A 22,630-nucleotide genomic window follows, 5' to 3' on the forward strand; every position below is an offset into this window, starting at 1 on the left:
AAACCAAATTGCATTAATCACCTCCCAGCCTTTCGCTAACAGCACTCTTCCCTCCCTCATTTGCCTATTGCCTTTCATCAGGATCTACCTATCACAACGGCAACAAGAGCATCAGGCGAATTGCAAGAACATCAAACCCCCAACTCCCCCCCCAACAAAAAAATATACAAAGTGCGACAAATTTAAATCACTCCGTGAGAATATCAAACCCCAACCACCGCCCCCCCAATAGCTCAGATGGCAACAAGAAAGAATGGGTGAAAACACAGAACATAAAAGATATAAAGCCAAAAAAGAGACCAGTCCATCCATAAATTGAAGAACTTCAGTAATATCCTCTGGTAGTCTGAAGGAGAGGGAGAGCACTTGAATAGACGCAGAGCAGGGAAGGTGATAGGAGGTGACACACAGACACCTTTCCGGCAACAGTGATAGGTAGCATGCTTCCTGTGGTAATGTGCAGAGCAGTTGACATATCAAGCAGTTATGCATCCAGATAAGTATGCTGTCTATGGTGCATCGTTAAAAATTGGTAAGGGTCAACAGAGACCAGCCAAATTTCTTTACCCCTGCTCATAACATGGACTCCATCAAACTTTCTTGCTGTCTCCATAAAGCAGCCAACATAATCAAAGATCCCCCTCCCACCAATCAGGCAGAAGATACAAGAGAGACTGAAAGCATGTACCACAAGGTTTAAGGACAGCTTTTATCATACTGTTGTAAGACCGCTAAATGGTACGATAAGATGAACTCTTGATCTTACACCTGTCTACATGAACTGTACTTTTTCTGTACTGTGATACTTTATTCTGCACTATTATTGTTTTACCTTGTTCTGCCTCAATGCATTGTTGTAACGAACTGATCTTTCTCCACCGTGTGCAAGACCAGTTTTTTGACTATACCTCAGTACATGTGATAATAAACTAATTTACCAGGAACCCACCTTAACTCAATGCTAAATGCAGCACTTTTCCGTAAACAGCTCTTTCCCCAGCAAGGGTAATTCAGAAGAGCTGTTGACATTATCTTCTATGCATGGAACACTACAGACATTTTCAACCACTTGAAAATGTATTTTATAAAAATTGCATGTATGCTGGGTCAAGCTGACAGCAAAAGCAAAAAAGTGAATTCCATTCTCAGAGTCACAAAGATATTCTACATGAAGGTTGCCAAGAAAATAAAATGAGGAAACATCTGTTGGCTTACATTTCTACTTGACCAACAATGGAATAAACTAACAACAGTTGACTAACTGGATATACTGATACTCAGTGGAGCAATTTTGTCAGTGAAGGAGCCAGATTTGAGTTTGTGTTAGGAGTGCTTGCATACTTTCATCTCCAGTCATCAATCAAACAACTTTACATTCCACATTTTAACCTTTCCTTTCCACCAACACCACCCCCCCCACCACCACCACCACCATTTAGCCCCAATCAACATTCTATTACTTAGACAATGAGTTCTTAACTAGGTCGACAATGAAGAATTACTCAGATTGAGGTGATGTTTAAAGATCAAGACTTGGGTAGCAATAATCCCTGCCTTCTATATGCTTTAAAACCTGGACTAGTCATTGCAGGCATCTCAAGACACTGGAGAGATATCAAGACCAATTCTGCAGAACCTTCCAAATTCATAAGATTAAATAAATCAGTGGCAACATGCACACCAGGCCAATATTGTTATAAGAAGAGGTTCAAATGAACAAAGGAAAAATTCAGATAGTCATAGTCTACAATACTCGAGTCAGCAAGAATGTTGTAATCGCTGAAAAGAGATGCAGTATCCTCAGTGACTTCAGGGAATCTACTCCCAAGTCATTTGAGGTGTCTCGAACAACATTGAGAATCTAAATCTATGTACGTGGAACAGCACACGATGCACATGTAACAAATGAACCATTTTATCTTTAGAAGCACTGCATAAATAGCTAAAGAAGCACACCATCCTGAAATTGAAATTAAATATTCTTTAATTATAGGTAAATAAAATAGATGGTTTGTATTAAGGAGACATGCAAGAGAAACATGTGGATAGCTGCTCTTTAATGCCCATATCGGTGCACTCAATGAAATCATTACTTTGTTGATTTAATTGACATGGTTTGTGCATCATAACATTGCAATCCATCTCCTAAGGCAGTGTGACAATGATCCTATCAGGTGTTACTGCCAAATGGGAGCTTAGAACTAAAAAGAAATATAGGAATGAAGATGATGGTAACATGTTAACTTAATGTCCATTTTTTCTCTCAAGTTTGTTGTTCCGAGGAAAAAGTATACATTGTAGATTGCTAATATTCCTTAATTCCAGTCCTCTAAAGGAAACATTTGCTGGATAAATCTGATCAGGAAAAATATCTTTATAACAATGATCAATGTTCAATATTAACAGTGAAAATGTATATAGAATTTATCTCACTGGATTTTCTACAACACATGCTCAAACCTATAAAATATGAATTTGGCAAAATGATTCTAACATGAAAACTACACTAACTGATGTAATAATGGGGTTAAACTACAAATATATCGATGTGAGAGCATTTAATGAACTATATAAGTATTTAAATTGCAGAGAAAGATAGCTGTGGAATTCCATTTAGTAACCATCTTCACGACAATACTAAATAAATTTCATTCTTAGCCATCAATGCCACTGGTAAATAGGATTTCAAGTTCCTTTAATGAGCCTAGAATTAGCACAAATACCATTAAGTAGTCAAAATTATAATACAGAAAACAATAACAGCTGCTTTCCACAAAGCAAGAGCACTTTTCTCAGTTCTGATGAAGGATCCCAGAAATGTTAATTGGTTCTTTTTCCACAGATGTTGCCCGACCTGCAGAGAACTTTCCAGCACTTTCTGCTTTTAGGCCAGAAGACCATAATATAAAGGAGCAGAATTAGGCCACTGGGCCCATCGAATCTGCTCCGCACTTCATCATGAATTTTCCACTCAGCCATAATCTCCTGCCTTCTTCCCCATATCCCTTCATGCCTGATCAATCAAGAGGCTATCAACCTCAGCCTTAAACATACATAAAGGCTTTGCCTCCACAGCTGCCTATGGCAAAGAATTCCACAGGTTCACCACTCTCTGGAGAAAGAAATTCCTCCTCATCTCCATTCTAAAAGGACACCCCTCTATTCTAAGGCTGTGTCCTCTGGTCATCCCCTCCACATCCACTCTATCAAGGCCTTTCACCATTTGATAGGTTTCAATGTGCTTACCCCTCATTCTTCTGAATTCTAGTGAATACAAGCCCAAAACAATCAAACGTTTTTCATGTAAGAAGCCATTCAATCCTGGAATCATTTCCGTGAACCTCCTTTGAACCCTCTCCAGTTTAAGCACATCCTTTCAAAGAGGCCCAAACCTGCTCACAATACTCCAAGTGAGGCCTCAACTGTGCTTTATAAACTTTCAACATTACATCCTTGCTGTTATATTCTAGTCCTTTTGAAATAAATGCTAACCTTGCATTTACCATCCTCGCAGATTCAACCTGCGAATTAACCTTTAGAGAATCCTGCACAAGTAATTCCAAGTCCCTTTGCACCTCAGATTTTTTGTATTTTCTCTCCAATTAGAAAATACACAGTGTTTTTGGCTGTTATGTTAGCTTTGTTAGCACGGTTGTCTCATTTTTCCTTTAGAATACTTCTTCCTCTTTAGGATGTATATATCCTGTGCTTTCCAAATTGTTTCCAGAAATTCCAGCTTTTGCTCTGCCATCATCCCTGCCAGTGTTCTTTTCAAATCAATACTGGCCAACTCCTCTCTCATGCCTCTGTAATTCCCTTTGCTCCACTGTAATACTGATACATTTGACCTCAGCTTCTCCTTCACGAATTTCAGGGTAAATTCGATCATATTATGATCACCTTCCCCTAAGGTTCTTTTACCTTAAGCTCTCTAATCAATTCCAGTTTATTGCACAACACCCAATCCTGAAAAGCTGATTTTCAAGTGGGCTCAACCTCAAGCAGCTCTAAAAAGCCATCTTGTAGGCACTCTAGAAATCCAAACCTCCCCCCCCCCCCCCCGGAATCCAGCACCAATCAGATTTTCCCAATCTATCTGCATATTGAAGTCCCCCATGACTATTGTAACATTCAAACACAAGGAAATCTGCAGGTGCGGGAACTTCAACCAACACACATAAAAGTTGCTGGTGAACGCAGCAGGCCAGGCAGCATCTCTAGGAAGAGGTACAGTCGACGTTTCGGGTCGAGACCCTTCGGTAGGACTAACTGAAAGAAGAGATAGTAAGAGATTTGAAAGTGGGAGGGGGAGGGGGAGATCTAAAATGATAGAAGAAGACAGGAGGGGGAGGGATGGAGCCAAGAGCTGAACAATGGATTGGCAAAAGGGATATGACAGGATCATGAGGAGGCCTAGGGAGAAAGAAAGGAGGAGGGGGGAACCAGAGGATGGGCAAGGGGTATAGTGAGGGGGCAGAGGGAGAAAAAGGAGAGAGAGAAAAAGTATGTGTGTATATAAATAAATAACAGATGAGGTATGAGGGGACCCTCTCCCTTCTCCAGCCTCGTATCCTTTTTGCCAAACAACTTTCCAGCTCTTAGTTCCATCCCTCCCCCTCCTGTCTTCTCCTATCATTTCGGATCTCCCCCTCCCAAATCTCTTACTATCTCTTCTTTCAGTTAGTCCTGACGAAGGGTCTTGGCCTGAAACGTTGACTGTACCTCTTCCTATAGATGCTGCTTGGCCTGCTGCGTTCACCAGCAATTTTATGAACATTTTTATAACTGTTGGTTAGGAGAAAATTAGACAAGACAAGGTAAGACAAAGGAGCAGAAGTCAACCATTCGGCCCATCGAGTCTGCTCCACCATTTAATCATGAGCTGATCCATCCTCCCATTTAGTCCTACTCCCCCGCCTTCTCACCATAACCTTTGATGCCCTGGCTACTCAGATACCTATCAATCTCTGCCTTAAATACACCCAATGACTTGGCCTCCACTGCCGCCCGTGACAACAAATTCTATAGATTCACCACCCTCTGGCTAAAAAAATTTCTTCACATCCCTGTTCTGAATGGGCGCCCTTCAATCCTTAAGTCATGCCCTCTCGTACTAGACTCCCCCATCATGAGAAACAACTTTGCCACATCCACTCTGTCCATGCCTTTCAACATTCGAAATGTTTCTATGAGGTCCCCCCTCATTCTTCTAAACTCCAAGGAATACAGTACAAAAGCAGACAAACGTTCCCCATATGTTAACTCTCTCATTCCCGGAATCATTTTAGTGAATCTTCTCTGTACCATCTCCAACGTCAGCACATCCTTTCTTAAATAAGGAGCCCAAAACTGCCCACAGTACTCCAGGTGAGGTCTTACCAGTGCCTTATAGAGCCTCAAAATTGTTGGCCAGAATCCCAAAAAGCTTTTCTGGAAATTGTCATGATATTTTTTATGCACACTTGAGACAAGAGAGGGGTCAGCAGTTTATTATCTTTGCTGACAGACTGTTGCAATCCCTTAATAGAGCAGAAATGGCATCCGCAATGCTTAAGTATCCGTTTTGAAGTTCAATTCTATATCCTTCTGACCCAAAACAAAAGCTAACACCACTAACCATAACTTCCATTTAATAATAGCAAAATGTGCTCATTAGGAAATGGTGTTTTAATTAATTTAAGTTCACCTTCACGCAGAGACAAATCAACAGTCAAATATCACCCGTACAAAAAAAACAGCATTTTTAAATGATCAGTCTCCCAACTCCCTTCAGCATGGATGCCAAAATGTTCACGCTTGTCTGTAGCTGTGACTTAATATTGAATTTCTTATTTAAACCATGGATCAAGCATATGAAATCCACAACTGAAAAAAAAACATGCACCTCAAAGGTTACTCTAAAACCTTAATTATCCCCAAGCATCTGCAAAAGTTACAAACTCACCTGCGGCAATTCCCATTCAGATTTGGATCCATCAGCACGATAATAATATGGTCGACCTTGATCATCAATATGTTTCATCCACTGTAAACAAAAACAAGCTCACATACGCTTGTAAATCTGTTCATGAGATTCATCACAGCCTAATTGTTACATCAAATGCATAATGTATCTGTAAGATTACCATATGAACTCCTAATGGCTGAATGAAGACACTAAAATAGAGACAACTGAAATCACATTAAAAAAAACAAAATAATTGTATTTAAAAATAAGACTGTTATCAGGCTAACAAATATGCTCAATTTCTTTCAACTGACAAGCTAAAAAGTGTACAGCTCTTTATACCAAATAGCAGTGCATTGTAAGTTCTTGTCCCTTAAAATGGATCTTTGTTTTACTGAAAATAGGATAAATAAGCATTCAGACTGACTGATTGACAGAATGTTCCCATCTACTTACATCCACTCTAGCAGTCTATTAATCACCACAAACAGGAAATGGAAATTTGTCACAAATAGTCAATCACATCCAATGAAATTTTTAATGCATGAATGCCCACTATTATAATTTACATCAGTAGAAAGAGCTGTACAAATGAAGAGTAAGCAGGTGCAGAGCAAATCAACAAGAAAAAAAATCAAAGTACCTTTTCATTAGTATATTCATTAACATACAAAGTTTGGCCACGATCATCCAATTCTTCTGACCACCCACGTGGTGGCAAATCAAACTGATTATCAGAGTGGCTTGAGTAAAAGCTGCGACAGTTCTCTTCCGTGATGTGATACTGGAAGCATTTAGAGAAGTAACATGTTGTGCTTTATGTGTCTGATTATGTAAGCTTCAGGCATTTGAGAATGCTGTTACTGAAAAAATACAGAAGCAGATGCAGGTTTCCCTTTGACAGAAAACATCCCCTTAATTTTACGGCAAAGTAAATGCAAAGCAAATTCTCGAGTCCTGCCACCATTACCTGGAATCGTAACAATTATTTGATTTTTTTTTCCAGAATGCAGCTGAGTTCCTTTAAATCAATCTACCAGTAATAGTAGTACAGGTCGACCTTTAATAATCCGGCACCATTGGGACCTGAGGAGTGCCAGATTAGTGAAAATGCCGAATTACAGAAGGATCACATTAAGCATAATCAGTGCCGGATTATCGAAGGAACCGGATTACAGGTAGTCGGATTAGTGAAGATCGACCTGTAGTACCACTATTTTATACCCCTATCTTGCCCAGCCATTTTTGGTCCGATTTGTCACTTGAGCTCTGGTGACAACTTTTCTCATTTTCATGCCTGAATCTACAGCTTCATTGTCACAGCCTCACCTTCATTTATCTTCACCTATAGCCACTTATACATTCTCTTTGTCAGCCATAGCTTCATCTACCTCAGTCATCCTTGTTTTATCTCTGTCCTCCTCTGTCTTTCTAAAACATTCCTGAAAATTCAATTATACAGTCATGCCAAAGTTATCTTTTGAGTTTGTTGCCTTTTTGGCTGATTATACTTAAGAGTCCCGGAATTTTCCATGTTAAAACAGGGAATATTCCAGGACTATGGGAGCCAGAGTGCCAGAAGCAAATCAGGAATCAAAAGGTTGAGCGTGGTGCGACTAATGTTCTGCGCTGTGTATATTTCAATGCAAGAAGTATTGTAAGAAAGGGAGATGAGCTCAGGGCATGGGTCAATACTTGGAATTATGATATTGCAGCCATTAGTAAGACTTGGTTGGAGGAGCATGCAGGACTGGCAGTTCAATATTCCAGGGTTCCATTGTTTTAGACATGACAGAGCAGGAGGGATTAAAGGGATAAAAGGCATTACTAGTTAGGGAAAATGTCACGGCAGTCCTCAGTCACAACAGTGGAGAACTCATCTCGTGAGTCTTTATGGGTGGAACTGAAGAATAAGAAAGTTATGACCACCATTAATGTGGCTATATTATAGACCACCAACAGTCCACAGGATTTAGAGGAACAAATTTGTAGAAAGATTGCAGACTGTTGCAAGAAGCCTAAGATTGGGAAAGGAGGTGATTTTAACTTTCCACATATTGACTGGGACTCCCATACTGTAAAAAGACTAGATGGAATAGAGTTTGCTAACTGTGTTCAGTAAAGTTTCTTTAATTGATACATTGTAGTCCAAGTAACAGTGTGCATGATATTTGATCTCCTATTAGGGAATAAGATTGCAGGTGACAGAAGTTTCTGTGGGGGTACGCTTTGCATCTAGTGATCACATTGTCATTAGTTTCAAGATAATTATGGAAAAGGTCTGGTCTGTGGGTTCAGATTCTAAATTGGAGAAAGACCAATTTTCATATCATCATAAAGAATCTGGCAAATGCTGATTGGGACAGGCTGTCTTCTGGCAAATATGTACTTAGTAAGTGTAACACCTTCAGAAGTGAAATTTTGAGAGTACAAAGCTTGAATGTGCCTGCCAGAACAAAACGTAGAGATAACAGGTTTAGGGAACCTTGGTTTTCAAGAGATATTAAGGTCCTGGTGAATAAAAAAAGGTGTGTAGCAGGTATATGTAGGTAAAAACAAATGACGTACATATGGAGTAGAAGAAATGCAAGAAAACACTTAAAAAAGAAATCAAGAGGGCTACAAGAAGGTATGAAGTTGCTCTAGCAGACAACATGAAGGAGAATCCTAAGGGATTCTACAGATGTTTTAAGAGCATCAGAATTGCAAGTGACAAAACTGGTCCTCTGGAAGATCAGAATGGTAATCTGTGTGCGGAGCCAAACGAGATCAGGAATAGGCAGCAAGTGCAGAAATTGCAGGGGCCCTAGCAGAGATATTTACATCATCCTTGCCAACAGATGAGGTACCAGAGAAGTGGGAGGATAGCTAATGTTGTTCCGTTGTTCAAGAAAGGCTCTAAAAATATACCAGGAAATTATAGGCTGCTGAGCTTGACATCACCACAGGGAAATTTACTAGAAAGTATTCTAAGGGACCGGATATACAAATATTTGGATAGACAGGGACTGATTAGGAATAGTCAGCATGGCTTTGTGCATGGTAGGTCGCATCTAACCAATCTTAGAGTGTTTTTTAAGAAAGTTACCAGGAAAATTGATGAAGACAAGCCAGTGGATGGTATCTACATGGACTTTAGTAAAGCACTTGACAAGATCCCGCTTGGGATGTTGGTTAAGAAGGTTCAGTCGCTTGGCATTCAAGATGAGGTAGTAAACTGGATTAGACGTTGGCTCTGTGGGAGAAGACAGAGAGTAGTAGTAGATGTTTGCCTTTCTGACTGAAGGCCTGACTGGTGGAGTGCTGCAGCAATTGGTGCTGGATCTGTTGTTGTTTGTCATCTATATCAATGATTTGGACAATAATGTGGTTAACTGGATCAGCAAATTTGTAGATGACACCAAGACTGGGGGTGAGTGGACAGCAAGGAAGACTATCAGAGCTTGCAACATGATCTGGATCAGCTGGAAAAATGGACTGAAAAATGGAAGATCGAATTTAATGCAGACAAGTGTGAGGTGCTGCACTTCAGTAGGACCAACCAGCATAGGTCTTGCGCAGTGAACAGGTAGGACACAGAGGAGTGTGATAGAACAAAGAGATATGAGAATACAGGTCCATAATTCATTGAAAGTAGCAGCACAGGTAAATAGGGTCACAAAGAAAGTTTTTGGTACAATGGCCTTCATAAATCAAAGTATTGAGTACAGGAGATGGGATGTTATGTTGAAGTGGTATAAGACATTAATGAGACCTAATTTAAAGTATTGTGTGTAGCTTTGGTCTCCTACCTACAGGAAAGATGTAAATAAGGTTGAAGGAGTACAGAGCAAATTTACAAGGATTTTGTCAGGACTGGAAAACTGAGCTTTAAACAAAGATTGAATGGGTTAGGACTTTATTCCTTAGAACATAAAAGATTGAGGGGAGATTTGATAGGGGTATACAAAATGATGAGAGATATATATAGGGTAAGTGCAAGCAGGCTTTTTCCACTGAGATTGGCTGGAACTATAACTGGAGGTCATGGGTTAAAGGCAAAAGGTGAAAAGTTTAAGGGGAAACATGAGGGGAAACTTTGCCACTCATAGGATCAGGATGGTCCTGAAGAAGGGTCTGGGCCCAAAATGGACTGCTTATTCATTTCCATGGATGCTTCCTGACCTGCTCAGTTCCTTCGGCATTTTGTGTGTGTTGCTTTAGAGTGACGTATCTTGTTTTTTGTGGAGAACACACCAAGAAATATTTCTAAATTGACGGGTAGATGGCAGTGCAGTACCCTCACTGGAATAGCTTGGTCTATATTTTAGTCGATTCTGAAGCACAAGCACTATATAGCCAAACCTGTTGATGACTGCAAATGCTCTCAGACATTTCTTGACATCATTTAGAATTAACTGGAATTCTTGCTTTGTATTGATTTTTCTCAGGAGGTAGAAATTTCAGCTTGCTGGTTACAAAGCCTGCAAGCTCTTCAGCTTTTTCTTGTGTCTTCTGCTGTAGGACACCTAGCATCATTGAGGATGAGAATTTTAATGGAGCTGCCCTGTCTTATTAGTTGGTTAGCTGGCCAAAGCTAACAGTGTTGGATTAGGGCAGGACTTCACTGCTCTGATCAGATTCCAGTGTTGTGGAATTGTAGAGATTAAATGGATTGACAACTCTGCAGAGTGCAACTCCTGGTCTGCTTTTAAACTCTTTACTAAGGGCTCACGTCTCCTGTAAGGAAGTAGTTTTAGACATCTTTACGGAATTGCCAGCTTGTGATGTTATAGGCTGCAGCTTAATTCAAATCGGTTATGCTGACAAACTGCATAATCGCATGGATGCAGAAGTTAGCTGCTGGATCTATCATGACTGTTACTGCACTTAGTACATTGGCAGTGCAACAGAACATGTTATCAAGAGTCCAAGTATATCTTCATCTCCATGATGACTATTCAGTAGATGGGAACTTTAATGACATGGCCATATCCAATTGCACGAGGCCTGGTGAGGGCATGGTTAATTACACTTTGTTCTCTGTGCAAACCATATACGTCTGATTCTACAAGCCAGCTCATTAGCGATAGGCTCCTGACATCTGAGTTGAAGGAAAATGAAATTCCCCAACAAGAATGCTTTAATACAATTAAATACCACTTCATCAGCTGAGGGAGATTAAGGTGGTAATCAGCCAGAAGTATTCTCAAACTTATTGAAGTACTAATAGGAATTTTGGAAACATGACAACACAGCTATATGTGATATTATTTAGATTTTAAGATAAATGTACTTACTCCACGGTTCAGAGAATCGCCTTGGTTATCACACTCTTTATTTACAGAATCTCTCGTCCATCGAGGCGGCTTCCAGCTTCGTTCTTGTGTTCCCTTGTGGTAATAGAATGTGCGTCCTGTGTTATCTTTATGCACCTCCCATTCACCATGAACTTGCATGGGAGGACTGGTGGGAATGGGGGGTAGGTTAGCTTGAGATATTTTCAGTTCTTGTAAATTTGCATAGACTGGAGATTCTGATCTCACAGGTGGTACTGTCTGCAAGAATAAAAAATTAACTATTAAACTTTAATCCCATTGAACATGCAGCTTGAAAATTATTTTAATTAGGATGTTAAATATAGGAATCAAAACACTGCCCATTTATCTTTCCTGCCCTCGCACTAATATTCTTTCATCATCGCCCTCACAGGTTTGTGAACAAAATGGAATCTTTCAATTTGGTTTGTCGACATGATGTATGGTTGCTTGGCCTATTCACTATAAGCAAAAAAAAGGTAGCAAAATAATACAAGAATACTAAATAATGTAGAATAATGTTATAGCGGATAACAAAAATACCAAAAATATTGCTAAGTTCCAATATTGCAAAATGTATTCCAAAGTTCCTAAGGCAGCACTTTCCAGACCCACAACAACTACCATCTAGAAGGATGAAAACTGCAGATACCTGGGAACGCTACCACTTGGAAATCTCCCTCCAAGTCACTCACCATCCTGACTTGGAAACATATCACCGTTCCTTCATTGTCACTGGATCAAAATCATGGAATTTCCTCCCTAACAGCACTGTGGGTGTACTTACACCTCAGGGACTGCAGCGGTTTAAGAAGGCAGATCATTACCACCTTCTCAAGGGCATCTAGGGATGGGCAATAAATGCCAGTTTAGCTGGCGGCACCCACATCCCATAAATGAATAAATAAATAATGTTCATGTGTCTAAATGTTTCTTGAACACTGCAATTGAAACTGCTTCTACTACCTCCCCCAACACTGCATTCTAGGCAACTACCACTCTGTTAAAAACATTGCCTCATAAATCTCCTTTACACTTTCATCCTCTGCCCTACATTTTTGGACTCCACAGCCTTGGGAATTGATTCTATCTACCTATAATACCCTGATTAAGAACATGTTTTATTATATTACTCATGTTATGCTGTTAAGTATTTTATTTTCTGCGGTTTTTCTGTAAAAAGCAGTGTGTTCTGTTAATTAAGCTTCAGGGTCTAGTATTTTAGTTTCTGCTAAGACAAGGAATCTTTTGATCAACTTAGGAATATCATGTCAGCCAATCGGTATTGCCTTGATAACATTCTGTCCAGTGGGTTGAAATGAAACATTCAAGAGAAATTAGTGGCATCAAATTTCTAGGGAAAAATGATTTGCTTTTGGGACTTTTTGGCAGATGTTGGGAGAAGACAGAGGTACAGAGAACAGCACAAGGAAAGACACACACAAAACCCTGCCCGAAGGAGAAAGACAGTTGTAAAAAATGCTTTGTGCAGACGAATGGATCCAAAGGAGGAACTGCCCATATTTCTGAGCTAGCCAGTTCATTTGTAACTGTCTTCGAGGGACGTTCAAACTGTGGCTGGTATCTTCTAAGCAGAACGTGGGTTCAGTGCCATGAGTAATTAAATCAAAGTACCCAACTACCCAGCAATGAGCTCCAATGTTTATGTGCACATTTTGACTGGTCTAGCTGTAATGACCCTTTTTGCTGTTAACTGCTTGTAAATATATTTCTACTTTGATTTTATGCTGGTGCGAGTTCCGTATTTCCTGGCAAACAATAATTTTGCATGGGGCAGTGATTATACAGCATTCACCATCATCTCCATTCTCTCGACAGAACATTCCAACTTTACTGTTTGGTTGAACTTTTGTTGCCAGTGGGGGAAGGGGGATTATTGTTCACTGCCGCTTACGCGCGGGAGGAAGGGGGAGCTGGGGGGGGGGACTTTGAGGTTTAACTGTCGTTCATTCTTTGGGGCACTTCTCTGTTTTTGTGGATGTTTGCAAAGGAAAAGCATTTCAGGATGTATATTGTACACATTTCTCTGACATTAAATCGGACCTTTGAACCTTTAATTTTTGAAACTTTGAATCACACTGACCTTACACGTTCGTTGCTTACTGAAGTTGGCCATCTCACTGTTACCTATGCAATGGTGAGTCACGTGAATGTTAGCCAGCGATAACTAACGAGTCTAATTTGTTAGCAGCCCGGGTGAGAGAGTTACAAACCTTATTTATGTCCTTCATTAATTTGTATAAACCTCTCTAAGGTCATCTCTCAGGGTCCTTTTTTTCCCCCCAGAGAACAATCCCAACCTTTCCAATCTCTCCTTATAATCAGGTCCTCTGTTCTAAGCAACAGTCTTGTGAATCTTTTCTAGCACCTTCTCTAGCTTAATTACATCCTTCCTATTACATGACAACTAAAACAGCACACAATACTCCATGTGCAGCTAACTAACTGTAACAAGATGTCTAAACTCCTAAACCAAATGCCTCAGTCAATGAGAGTAAGTATATTGAACACTTTCTTCACCACTTTCAAGCAACTAGTACTTTTATCCCAAGATCTTGTTGCAATTCACTGCTTATCTCTTGCTCTGATGTAACTTTCCAAAATACATTGCATCACATTTGCCTAAATTAAATTCCATCAAGTAATTCTCTGCCCACATTCCCAGCTGATCCAAATCCTGTAGGTAACCTTCTTCACTGTTCTCTATCACCAATTGAGATTTCATATGCAAACTGATTAATCATACCATCTACATTGGCCCCCAAATCATTAATACACAGTATATGACAAACAGTAAAGGACCCAGCACCAGTCTCTGCAACACACCACTAGTCATGGGTATCCAATCCAAAAATTACTCTTTGACTAGCAGTCTCTGCCTCCTACCACCAAGTCAATATTGTATCCGACTTGCCATCTCACTTTGTGTAGGAACCACATATCTGTTCTCTATTTGAATCCCATGTTCTGGAACAGCTAACCTGGATCTAATCTTCTGGAACAACTTATCTTGTAGGACTTTCTTAAGGGCCTTACTAGAGTCAATGCAGGCAATACCTACCACCCTGCTCTCAACAACAGCAATTCTAATTTTTTTTTATTTTTTAAAATTCTACCCATATGGCCTCACTGAATTTTACCTCCAAGATGTCCTCCAGGTAATGCCGTGATTTTCTTCCTAATCAATAATGCAACTTCTCCCCCACCCTACCTGTCTTTACTGCTATCACACCAGAAGCATCTACACCCTGGAACACTGTGCTACTACTCTTGCCCATTCCTCAACTATGTTTCCATGATGGCTGTATCATCACAATTCCATGTGCCAATACACACATCCAGTTAATCGGCCTTATCCTTCTGGCTTCTTGCATTAAAATAGATGCAGTTTAGCCCTTCCTTGCTCCCTCTCTTGCCAACTGGACTTGTTCATTTTAATGTCTATATTTGCTTCATCTTTCTCATCTACACTATACTTTCCATCCCATAGCCCTGCCAGAATATTTAAAACCCCTGAGCACTTCCAGCAAATCACCAGGATATCAGATACCCCTCCAGTTCAGATTCAACCAGTTTCTCTTGCACAGGTTACCTGTGTCCTGGAAGAAATGGTCCAAGAAACTAATTTAGAGAGGACTTGAAGGAGATTCTTTTTGACCCAGAGTGGTATTGAAATACACCAGAGTGTAGTAGAAGCAGAGTCACTGACAGCATTTAAGCATGTAGCCAAGTACTTGAATTGTCTAGGCATAGAAGGCTACAGACAAGTGTTAGGAGATAGCTTAATATAGATGTGCACTCAGTACTCAGGGTAGAAAATGGAAGGGAGAGCCAACCGAAAATTTAAACCTGAAAAATGTCTCCAGATAATACTGTGTGTAGAGCTTTCTAAAACTTGCTTGCTTTTTGCTTTACTGTGTGCTGATATTTTACACTGATAAAAGTATTGACAACCTCTGCGACACAATGCCAAATATTGCAACAAAAATGTTAAGTTTAAAATGAGATGGGAGAGGAGTAGAAGAGGCAAAAGGAAAGGCGTTAAGTTGATAAAGACTAGAGATTCTGCAGATGCCAGAAATCTAGAGTAACACATACAAAGTGCTGGAGGAACTCAGCAGGTCAGGCAGCACCAATAGAAATGAATAAGCAGTTGATGTTTCGCGATGTGACCCTTCAATGATGAAAGGACTCAACCGCAACATCCACAGTTTGCTCATTTCCATAGATACTGCTGACCTGCTGAGTTCCTCCAGCATTTTGTATGTGTTACTCGGGAGTTAAATTGAGCAAACTCTTATATAGTACAGCTTCAAATGACATACACAAATAACAGGATGAGGTTCCAATTGATTAAATTATACCAGTATTTGGCCCAATTATTTTATTAGTCAGATATACAGAAACATTACTCAACTGTTGGATATTGCTACACTAAACCAGTTTGAAAATTCTAAATACATCTGATGCAAACTTACTGATGTTGCAATGCCTCAAAAGTAACTTAAAATGGAATCAGAAACAAAATAAAACAACAGATATGCACTTGTATGTAGTTCACCTCATCTTAAATAGCTAACATACTTTTAAAAAATATCCAGGGGAATAAATAACAGAAATCTTTTCTCTATAACCAAAGGTTCCTTACCCTTTACCCTAACATACATAAGGGTAAGAGGCAAGAGACAGACTGTAAGTTTAGAGAGAATCTGAGCATTGCCCAAGTGGCTGTTGGAAACAGGTGCTCACAACATTTGAGTAGCATCCAGACAAGCATTTGAATAATTGGTTACAGGCCTCTGTTATGGTAAAGATGATTTTTAAAAGATAATTATAATTACCACTGTGGACAAAAGAACTTGTTTTTATACTGCAGGTTCGCATGAAAATCAGCAATGAGTTGTAGCACTTATGAAGATAACTCAACCAGTTACATTTTACGTGTTAGATTTTGATTAGTTGCAGTTTGCTGAATGTTTACTGATCTACGGGAATATTGACCATGGGAATATGAGTTGCTAGGTTCTTAAATTCTTACCCAAATAGTTTAGAATTAACTATCATGTGCAACTGAATAGATACAAAGGGTCTTGATCTAGATCTCAGTTCAATGTTAGTACTAGTGAAGAAATACAACTAGAGAAATTATTGGGACCAAGACAATCAACTCTTCTTGACTTAATACACTGCATCATAATGCTGCTTTATAAGTCATAGCTCTACAGAATATTGCCAAGAGGGGCCAGTGTGAAACAAATTTTGACACTTAGTTGTTAATGTTACACTGAAGTTAGAAACAATAAGGTCTGAGGCTAGTGATTATAATTACTTAAAACATGAGAAATTCTGCAGATGTTGGAAACCCCAAGCAACGTACACAAAATGCTGGAAGAACTCAGGTGGTCAGGCAGCATCGATGGAAATAAATAAACAATTGATGCTTTGGGTCGAATCCTGAAGAAAACTCTCAGCCCAAAATGTCAACTGTTTATTCATTTCCATCGATGCTGCCTGATATAATTAATTTCCTTGGCCAGATTTCTATCTTGATAAAATAATAAACAAAAATACAAAATAAAATTATTAAACACACTCAAGTTAAATCCAGGCTTTGGGTCAATCCTTGGGAATGATATTCTGAATTAATCTTGAAAGACTTCTTTGTACCATTTGAACACTGTGGTTAAAAAATACCCCAAACTCACAAACGTGTTTAGTATTTACCAAGTAAGGCTTTTACCAAGCTTTACTTGTAAAGATCTGTTTTTTTTTGTGTTGTATATTTTGTTCACTGGAAATGTGAGCAAAATATTTTTGGATCATCAATATAAAATGTCTCAGTTGATCTTAGGCCTATCTCCCGATTTTCCCATTCCTTATAAAGTAAAATCTTTAAATTTAAAGGTTAAACATTGCATGTGTGTTTGCGTGAGAGAGAAAGAGAGAGCGAGAAAGAGAAGAACACATCTAAACCTTTTTTCTCCTACAGTTCTATTTTTTGAGTTGTTTTCCACTCTACCAATATAAACATTTGCCTGGAGATGATCACTTTTGTAAAGGTGGTATCTTTTAAAAACATTTTCACAGAAAGTATATGTTATACCCTGCAATAAAACAACTATAACTTCTGGAGACACAAGAGACAAAGAGGCTGGAATCTAGAACAAGGATCTGCCTTAAGGCGCTCAGAAGCAAATCAGCATCAGTGGGTTCAGGGAGAGATGCAGGGGTATCGTTCCAATGCATGACTGATGAAGATTTTGATTTCAAAACATTAACAAGTCCTCTCTACCTCTCCCTCCCCTTCTCCCACAGATACTGCTTGACCTGAGCTCCCCCAGCAGATTGCCTGTTAAAACACATCTTCTGATCTGCTTTGTTTTTAAAGAATCTTTATCATAAAGGTGAAGGCGGCTTGAAGGGCCAAACGGTCTACTCATGGTATGATTTCACATTAAGCTTCATATCTCGAAGACTTGTCCTATCATTCTGAAACTACTTCAGCATCATTTATGCCGTACTTGTTATTTCTACCTATGTCCAATAACTTGCATTCTATTGAATTTCATCTCCCAGTTTTTGACCAATTTAATATTTTATCCAACTTGCTTCACAGCTGTTGTCCAATCCCACCTTTTCTCCTAGTCTAGTACCGAGTGCAAATATGAACACTTTTGAACTGAAGTACTGAATTCAATAATTATATAAACATCACAGTACAACCCTCCTCACCAGAGGACATCATCAAAAGGTGGCATCCATCACTAAGGACCCACACCAAATGGGGCATGTCCTCTTCATAGTACTACTATCAGAGAGGAGCCAGAAGATCATCACTTAAAACATTTTAGAAAAAGCTTCTTCCTTATCATCAGATTTCTGAACTGTCCATGAACATAACCTCACTATTCCTTTTCTGTGCTGTTTATTTATGATTTACAACAATTTTTATGTCTGACATTGTACTGCTGCAACAATAAATTTCATGACATTTTGTCAGTGATAATAAATCTGATTCTGAAATAGCAATGTTAGCAATGAAGCACTCAACTATTACTTTCTTCACACCCAAACAAATTGAAACTTCTTGCTGCTTGTCAACTCTATTGGCTGCTTGGTAAAAAATGTTAATGACTATGTAACAAGTCCTTGTGTGCAATTAAATGCCTAGCACAGATGAAAACAAATTGAGTTTATTTGAATTCATTGATCACGCAACTTCAAACACAAGTATATAAACCCTTTGCCAGCTTAAGCAATAGCAAAACAATTAAATTCTCCAACTACAAGTTGTGATGAAAAGTAACATGAAATTAAGCATCGTTAGGCTTATTTTGCTCAATGCCAAAATTCCCCAAAAATCTAATTGACTGCATAGACAATGGAAGGATACAATAATGCTCAGAAACAAACATTTTAATTACTATAGCTTCTATGATTTTAAACAGAAAGCACTTGGCACTTGGTCACAAGCCAGATACAGATACTGGTAATCAGCTACCTGAATGAATCTAGGTTTCAATTCTTCTGTCTTTCAGTTAATGTTTTTTTTATTGCTTCTTCAATAGTTAAGAGGCAGGATAAGCAAAGATTCACCATGCATGATAAAAGCTGTGTTACAATATAGAACAACATCACACAGGAATAGGCCCTTTGGCCCATGATGATACACTGATTAAATTAAAATCGAATGACCTAATCCCTTCTGCCAATATAATGTTTGCATCCTTCAATTTCCTGCACATATATGCACCTCTTTATGAGCTTATTTGTCTCCAGACTACCTCAGGCAGCATATTCCAGGTACTTGACACTGTGTAGAAAAAAACTTGGCCTGCACATCTTTGAACTTACTCCCTTTCACCAAAAATGCATGCCCTCTCGTATTAGACATTTCAGCCTTGGGAAAAAAATATTGGCTGCCACCTCTATCTACGTCTTTCATTATCTTATAAACTTCCATCAGATCTCCTTGCAACCACTCTGGAAAAAAAAACCCAGGATTTTCCAATCACTCCTCATAGCACATGCCCTCTCGTCCAAGAAGCATCCTGGCAAATTTCTTCTGCACCCTCTCCAAAGCCTTGGCATCCTTCTCATAATGAGGTGACCAGAAATGAATATAACACTCCAGATGTGATCTAACTACAGTTTTGTACAGCTGCAACATAACTTACCAACTCTTGAATTTAATTCCTCAGGCTAATAAAGGCAAACATGCCATTTGCCTTCCTTATCACCCTATCAAGATATACAGCCACTTGCAGAGAGCTATGAACTTGGACTCCTGCACGTCAAAAGGTCTTAAAATTAACAGTGTACTGGCCCTTTACATTTGATCTCCCAAAGTGAAAAACTTCACAATTACCTGGTTAAATTCCACATGACATATTTCCAGCCATATCCACAACTGATCTATATCCTGCTACACCCTTTGGCAGTCAGCTACACTATTCACACCACCAGTAATCTTCATATCTTAGTATAATCTGAAAATTTATGAAATCTACACATCTACATTTTCATTAAGGTGATTATATGTCTGTGCGTGCTCGTTCTGCAGTGATCTGGACTGAGACCTTTGCAGTTCAGGTATTTTTATTTATATATACAATCACCAGCCAGTCACAGACCTCAGCCAGAATAGGTCTCATCAACTATTACTCTGTTTTCTATGGACAAGTCAGTTACAAATCAAAACACCTTGGATCTTTTGGATGAGTGTCCTATGAGAGAACTTGTCAAACACTTTACTATTATCTGCAGCTCTAGCTTTATTAATCACTTCTGTCACCTGCCCGGAAAAAAATCAATCAAGTTATTAGGACATGACTTGCTCCACACAAAGCCAAGCTGACTATAACTAATTAGACCATAGTTTTTCAAAAGCTTAAAAATCCTATCGCTAAGAATAATCTCCAGTAATTTCCCTACCACTGACATGAGACTTGCATTGTGAAGAAAATTGCTAATGCATGGCTTACCCTAATATTTTACATTTCTACAACATTTTTATTAGAAATACATTATAAAAAAGAGAGTTGTTATCTAAGTAGCTTTTACTTTCAAAAGCATTAGGCATCAACCATCACTGAAAACAAAGCACTGCGCCCTATTCTTCCAGATCAATGAAAATGCCGAGTACATGCAGCCAATTTAAATTGTCAGCAGGGCACTGTCTGCTTTCTAGATAATCTCATGCTCTGCTCTAGTCATACCGTCCAAGCATTTAACTGGGCAAGGCAGAACTTCTATTTAAAAACTACAGCCGATTCTGGTTAATTGGGACGCATCAGTACCAGTAAATTTTGTCACAATTTGCCAAAGTTTCATGGAAATAGTTAGAAGATATAAAAAAGATAAACAACTTGAGTAGCTAATTGAGTAACAAATTATTTAAATTAAATACAGAACAAATTAGAACACCATCTCTACTACTACATTAGTATAAAACTGTGTATTGGTTCCAAATATTTATCAATGGAGAAATTCGTCCAGTGTATAGGGCTTTATTCTTTTGATTGACTGTAAATAAACAAAATCAGCATAGACACCTAGTGCAGATAATAGAGTGCCTTCATACAACGCTTTCAACAATTGCACCCTCCAAGTCTATTTTCCTTTCAAGATGATTGTCGATACCTTCAAAACCTTCGCCATTCCTAACTTGAAGTAATGAAATAACTTGATTTTCACTCCAGGCCATTTCTGGCATCTCAAAGCCTGAATGCTTGAAACAGCAGGAGCAAAACAGCTTTAAATTGTGTTACTGTTTATTTCTCACCTACTAGCTGCGACAAAAATCGCTGTTTTGAATGCAAACACATACAAAGCATGCAATTTAAAAACTGTTTGCTCTACAAAGGCATGGTATCTAATGGTGACACAAGAACACATGAAAAATGCTAGTTGGAAATTGTTCATCAACAGTCTCCTGTCATAATTTCTCAATTAAGCAGCATAGTGTCCCAAATAAAAGAAGGGAACCCCTGGCTATCTTCTCAATTAGTTGTGTTTTCTTTACAAGTTGTCCCAAATAAGTGGATTCTCTGATGAACCGGTGGCCCAATTAACCAGAATCCACTGTATTTATGCCAGCAAAATAGTAAATACTGAAACTTATTACAGAATTAACAAGGTTTTAGTTTGTACCATTTCTTTTTTGTAACCCAAAGTACCACAAGTGCTTTGTACTAAATATGTCAGATAATAAGCTTCAGTCCTATTAAACAGCACATCAAGGGCTTTATGAAAATACAGTGAATTTGAGATAAAGTAAATGATGAAAAGTTTAAAATTACAAACTTCCTCTAAGAACAATCTTTGTATGATGAAATCCAAAAAACTGTGCAATCCATTACAACAGGCAGCTTTGCGTTTGCAAAACTATAAAAATTCACATACAAGTACATTGAACAGACAAGCTATTTGAAATCATTTTCCAAAAAAAACTTGCAACTACATTACTGTCATGTTTTTATGTTTTTTACATACTTAAGTACAATTAAATTTGTTGGGTACAAACGCATACTCACAGCATACGAGAGGTTTACAAAGAACTGGAGACTGCAGACTGGACATAGCCTAAAGTTAGGAAAGTACTAATTTTAACTATACCTTTAAGGGTGAACTCAAGACAAAAACTTCATCGTCCTCTTTGCTGAAACTCCGAAAGGTAGAAAACTGCATCATTCACTCCTACATGCTAGAATCACCTGGCAAAATAGTATGAACATCCAAATAGGTTTTGTGCAGATTATGACTCAGCAGGAAAAAAAACAGTAGATTTCAGTAACGCCTAGCCAATGAAAAGCTGTCTGAAATAAGCTTCCTGTGACAAGGCTGCAAATTACTTCAGTTCACCACTACACAATAAATTAAGTAGAATAAGGTCTTTAATGGAAAATAAACTGGCAAGGCGAGATAGAGGGCACTTCAAGTATTTTGCATACTCCATTACTTTCATATACAGGCAGTCTCTGGAATACGTAATGATTCTGTTCCTATGAACTGCCCCATAAGCTGACTTTTCCATAAATCAGGAATGCCCATTTTCTATAGTTGTTCAAATCATAACTCTACATAAACTTCCTAACACAAACTTATGTAATATGTACTGTAATATACAAGACAATATGTATATTACAAAAGATTTATTGTTACTACTACATCTTGAAAATGCTTTAAAAGTGTATGGGAGAAGATGCATAAAGTCAGATTTCTGTCAGTTAGGTCATATGAAACCCAAGATGCCCTTATAAAAATAAGACTGATAATTAAATTCAGATATTATAAATGAAGGAACTTTGACAGATGCAAATGCTAACACAGTATTACACCCTAACAACAGGAATTCTGCAGATGC

The 22,630-nt window shown here is 38.6% G+C and overlaps 1 protein-coding gene across 5 annotated transcripts in view; it reads right to left on the reverse strand.

Moving 5' to 3' along the window:
- The window catches only part of arhgap12b (Rho GTPase activating protein 12b), a 210,241-nt gene that overhangs the window by 109,687 nt on the left and 77,924 nt on the right, over positions 1-22,630 (reverse strand). For 4 of the 5 annotated variants that reach the window (XM_072253969.1, XM_072253967.1, XM_072253966.1 and 1 more), the window contains exons 3-5: positions 11,227-11,484; positions 6,591-6,731; positions 5,945-6,025 (exon numbers count right to left, since the gene is read on the reverse strand). In XM_072253969.1, coding sequence (XP_072110070.1) covers positions 5,945-6,025; positions 6,591-6,731; positions 11,227-11,484 — 480 coding nt within the window. The remainder of the gene's footprint in view (positions 1-5,944; positions 6,026-6,590; positions 6,732-11,226; positions 11,485-22,630) is intronic. The other variant, XM_072253968.1, reaches the window with a different exon arrangement.

This window comes from Mobula birostris, chromosome 3, assembly GCF_030028105.1.
Source record: "Mobula birostris isolate sMobBir1 chromosome 3, sMobBir1.hap1, whole genome shotgun sequence".
Taxonomy (NCBI): Eukaryota; Metazoa; Chordata; class Chondrichthyes; order Myliobatiformes; family Myliobatidae; genus Mobula; species Mobula birostris.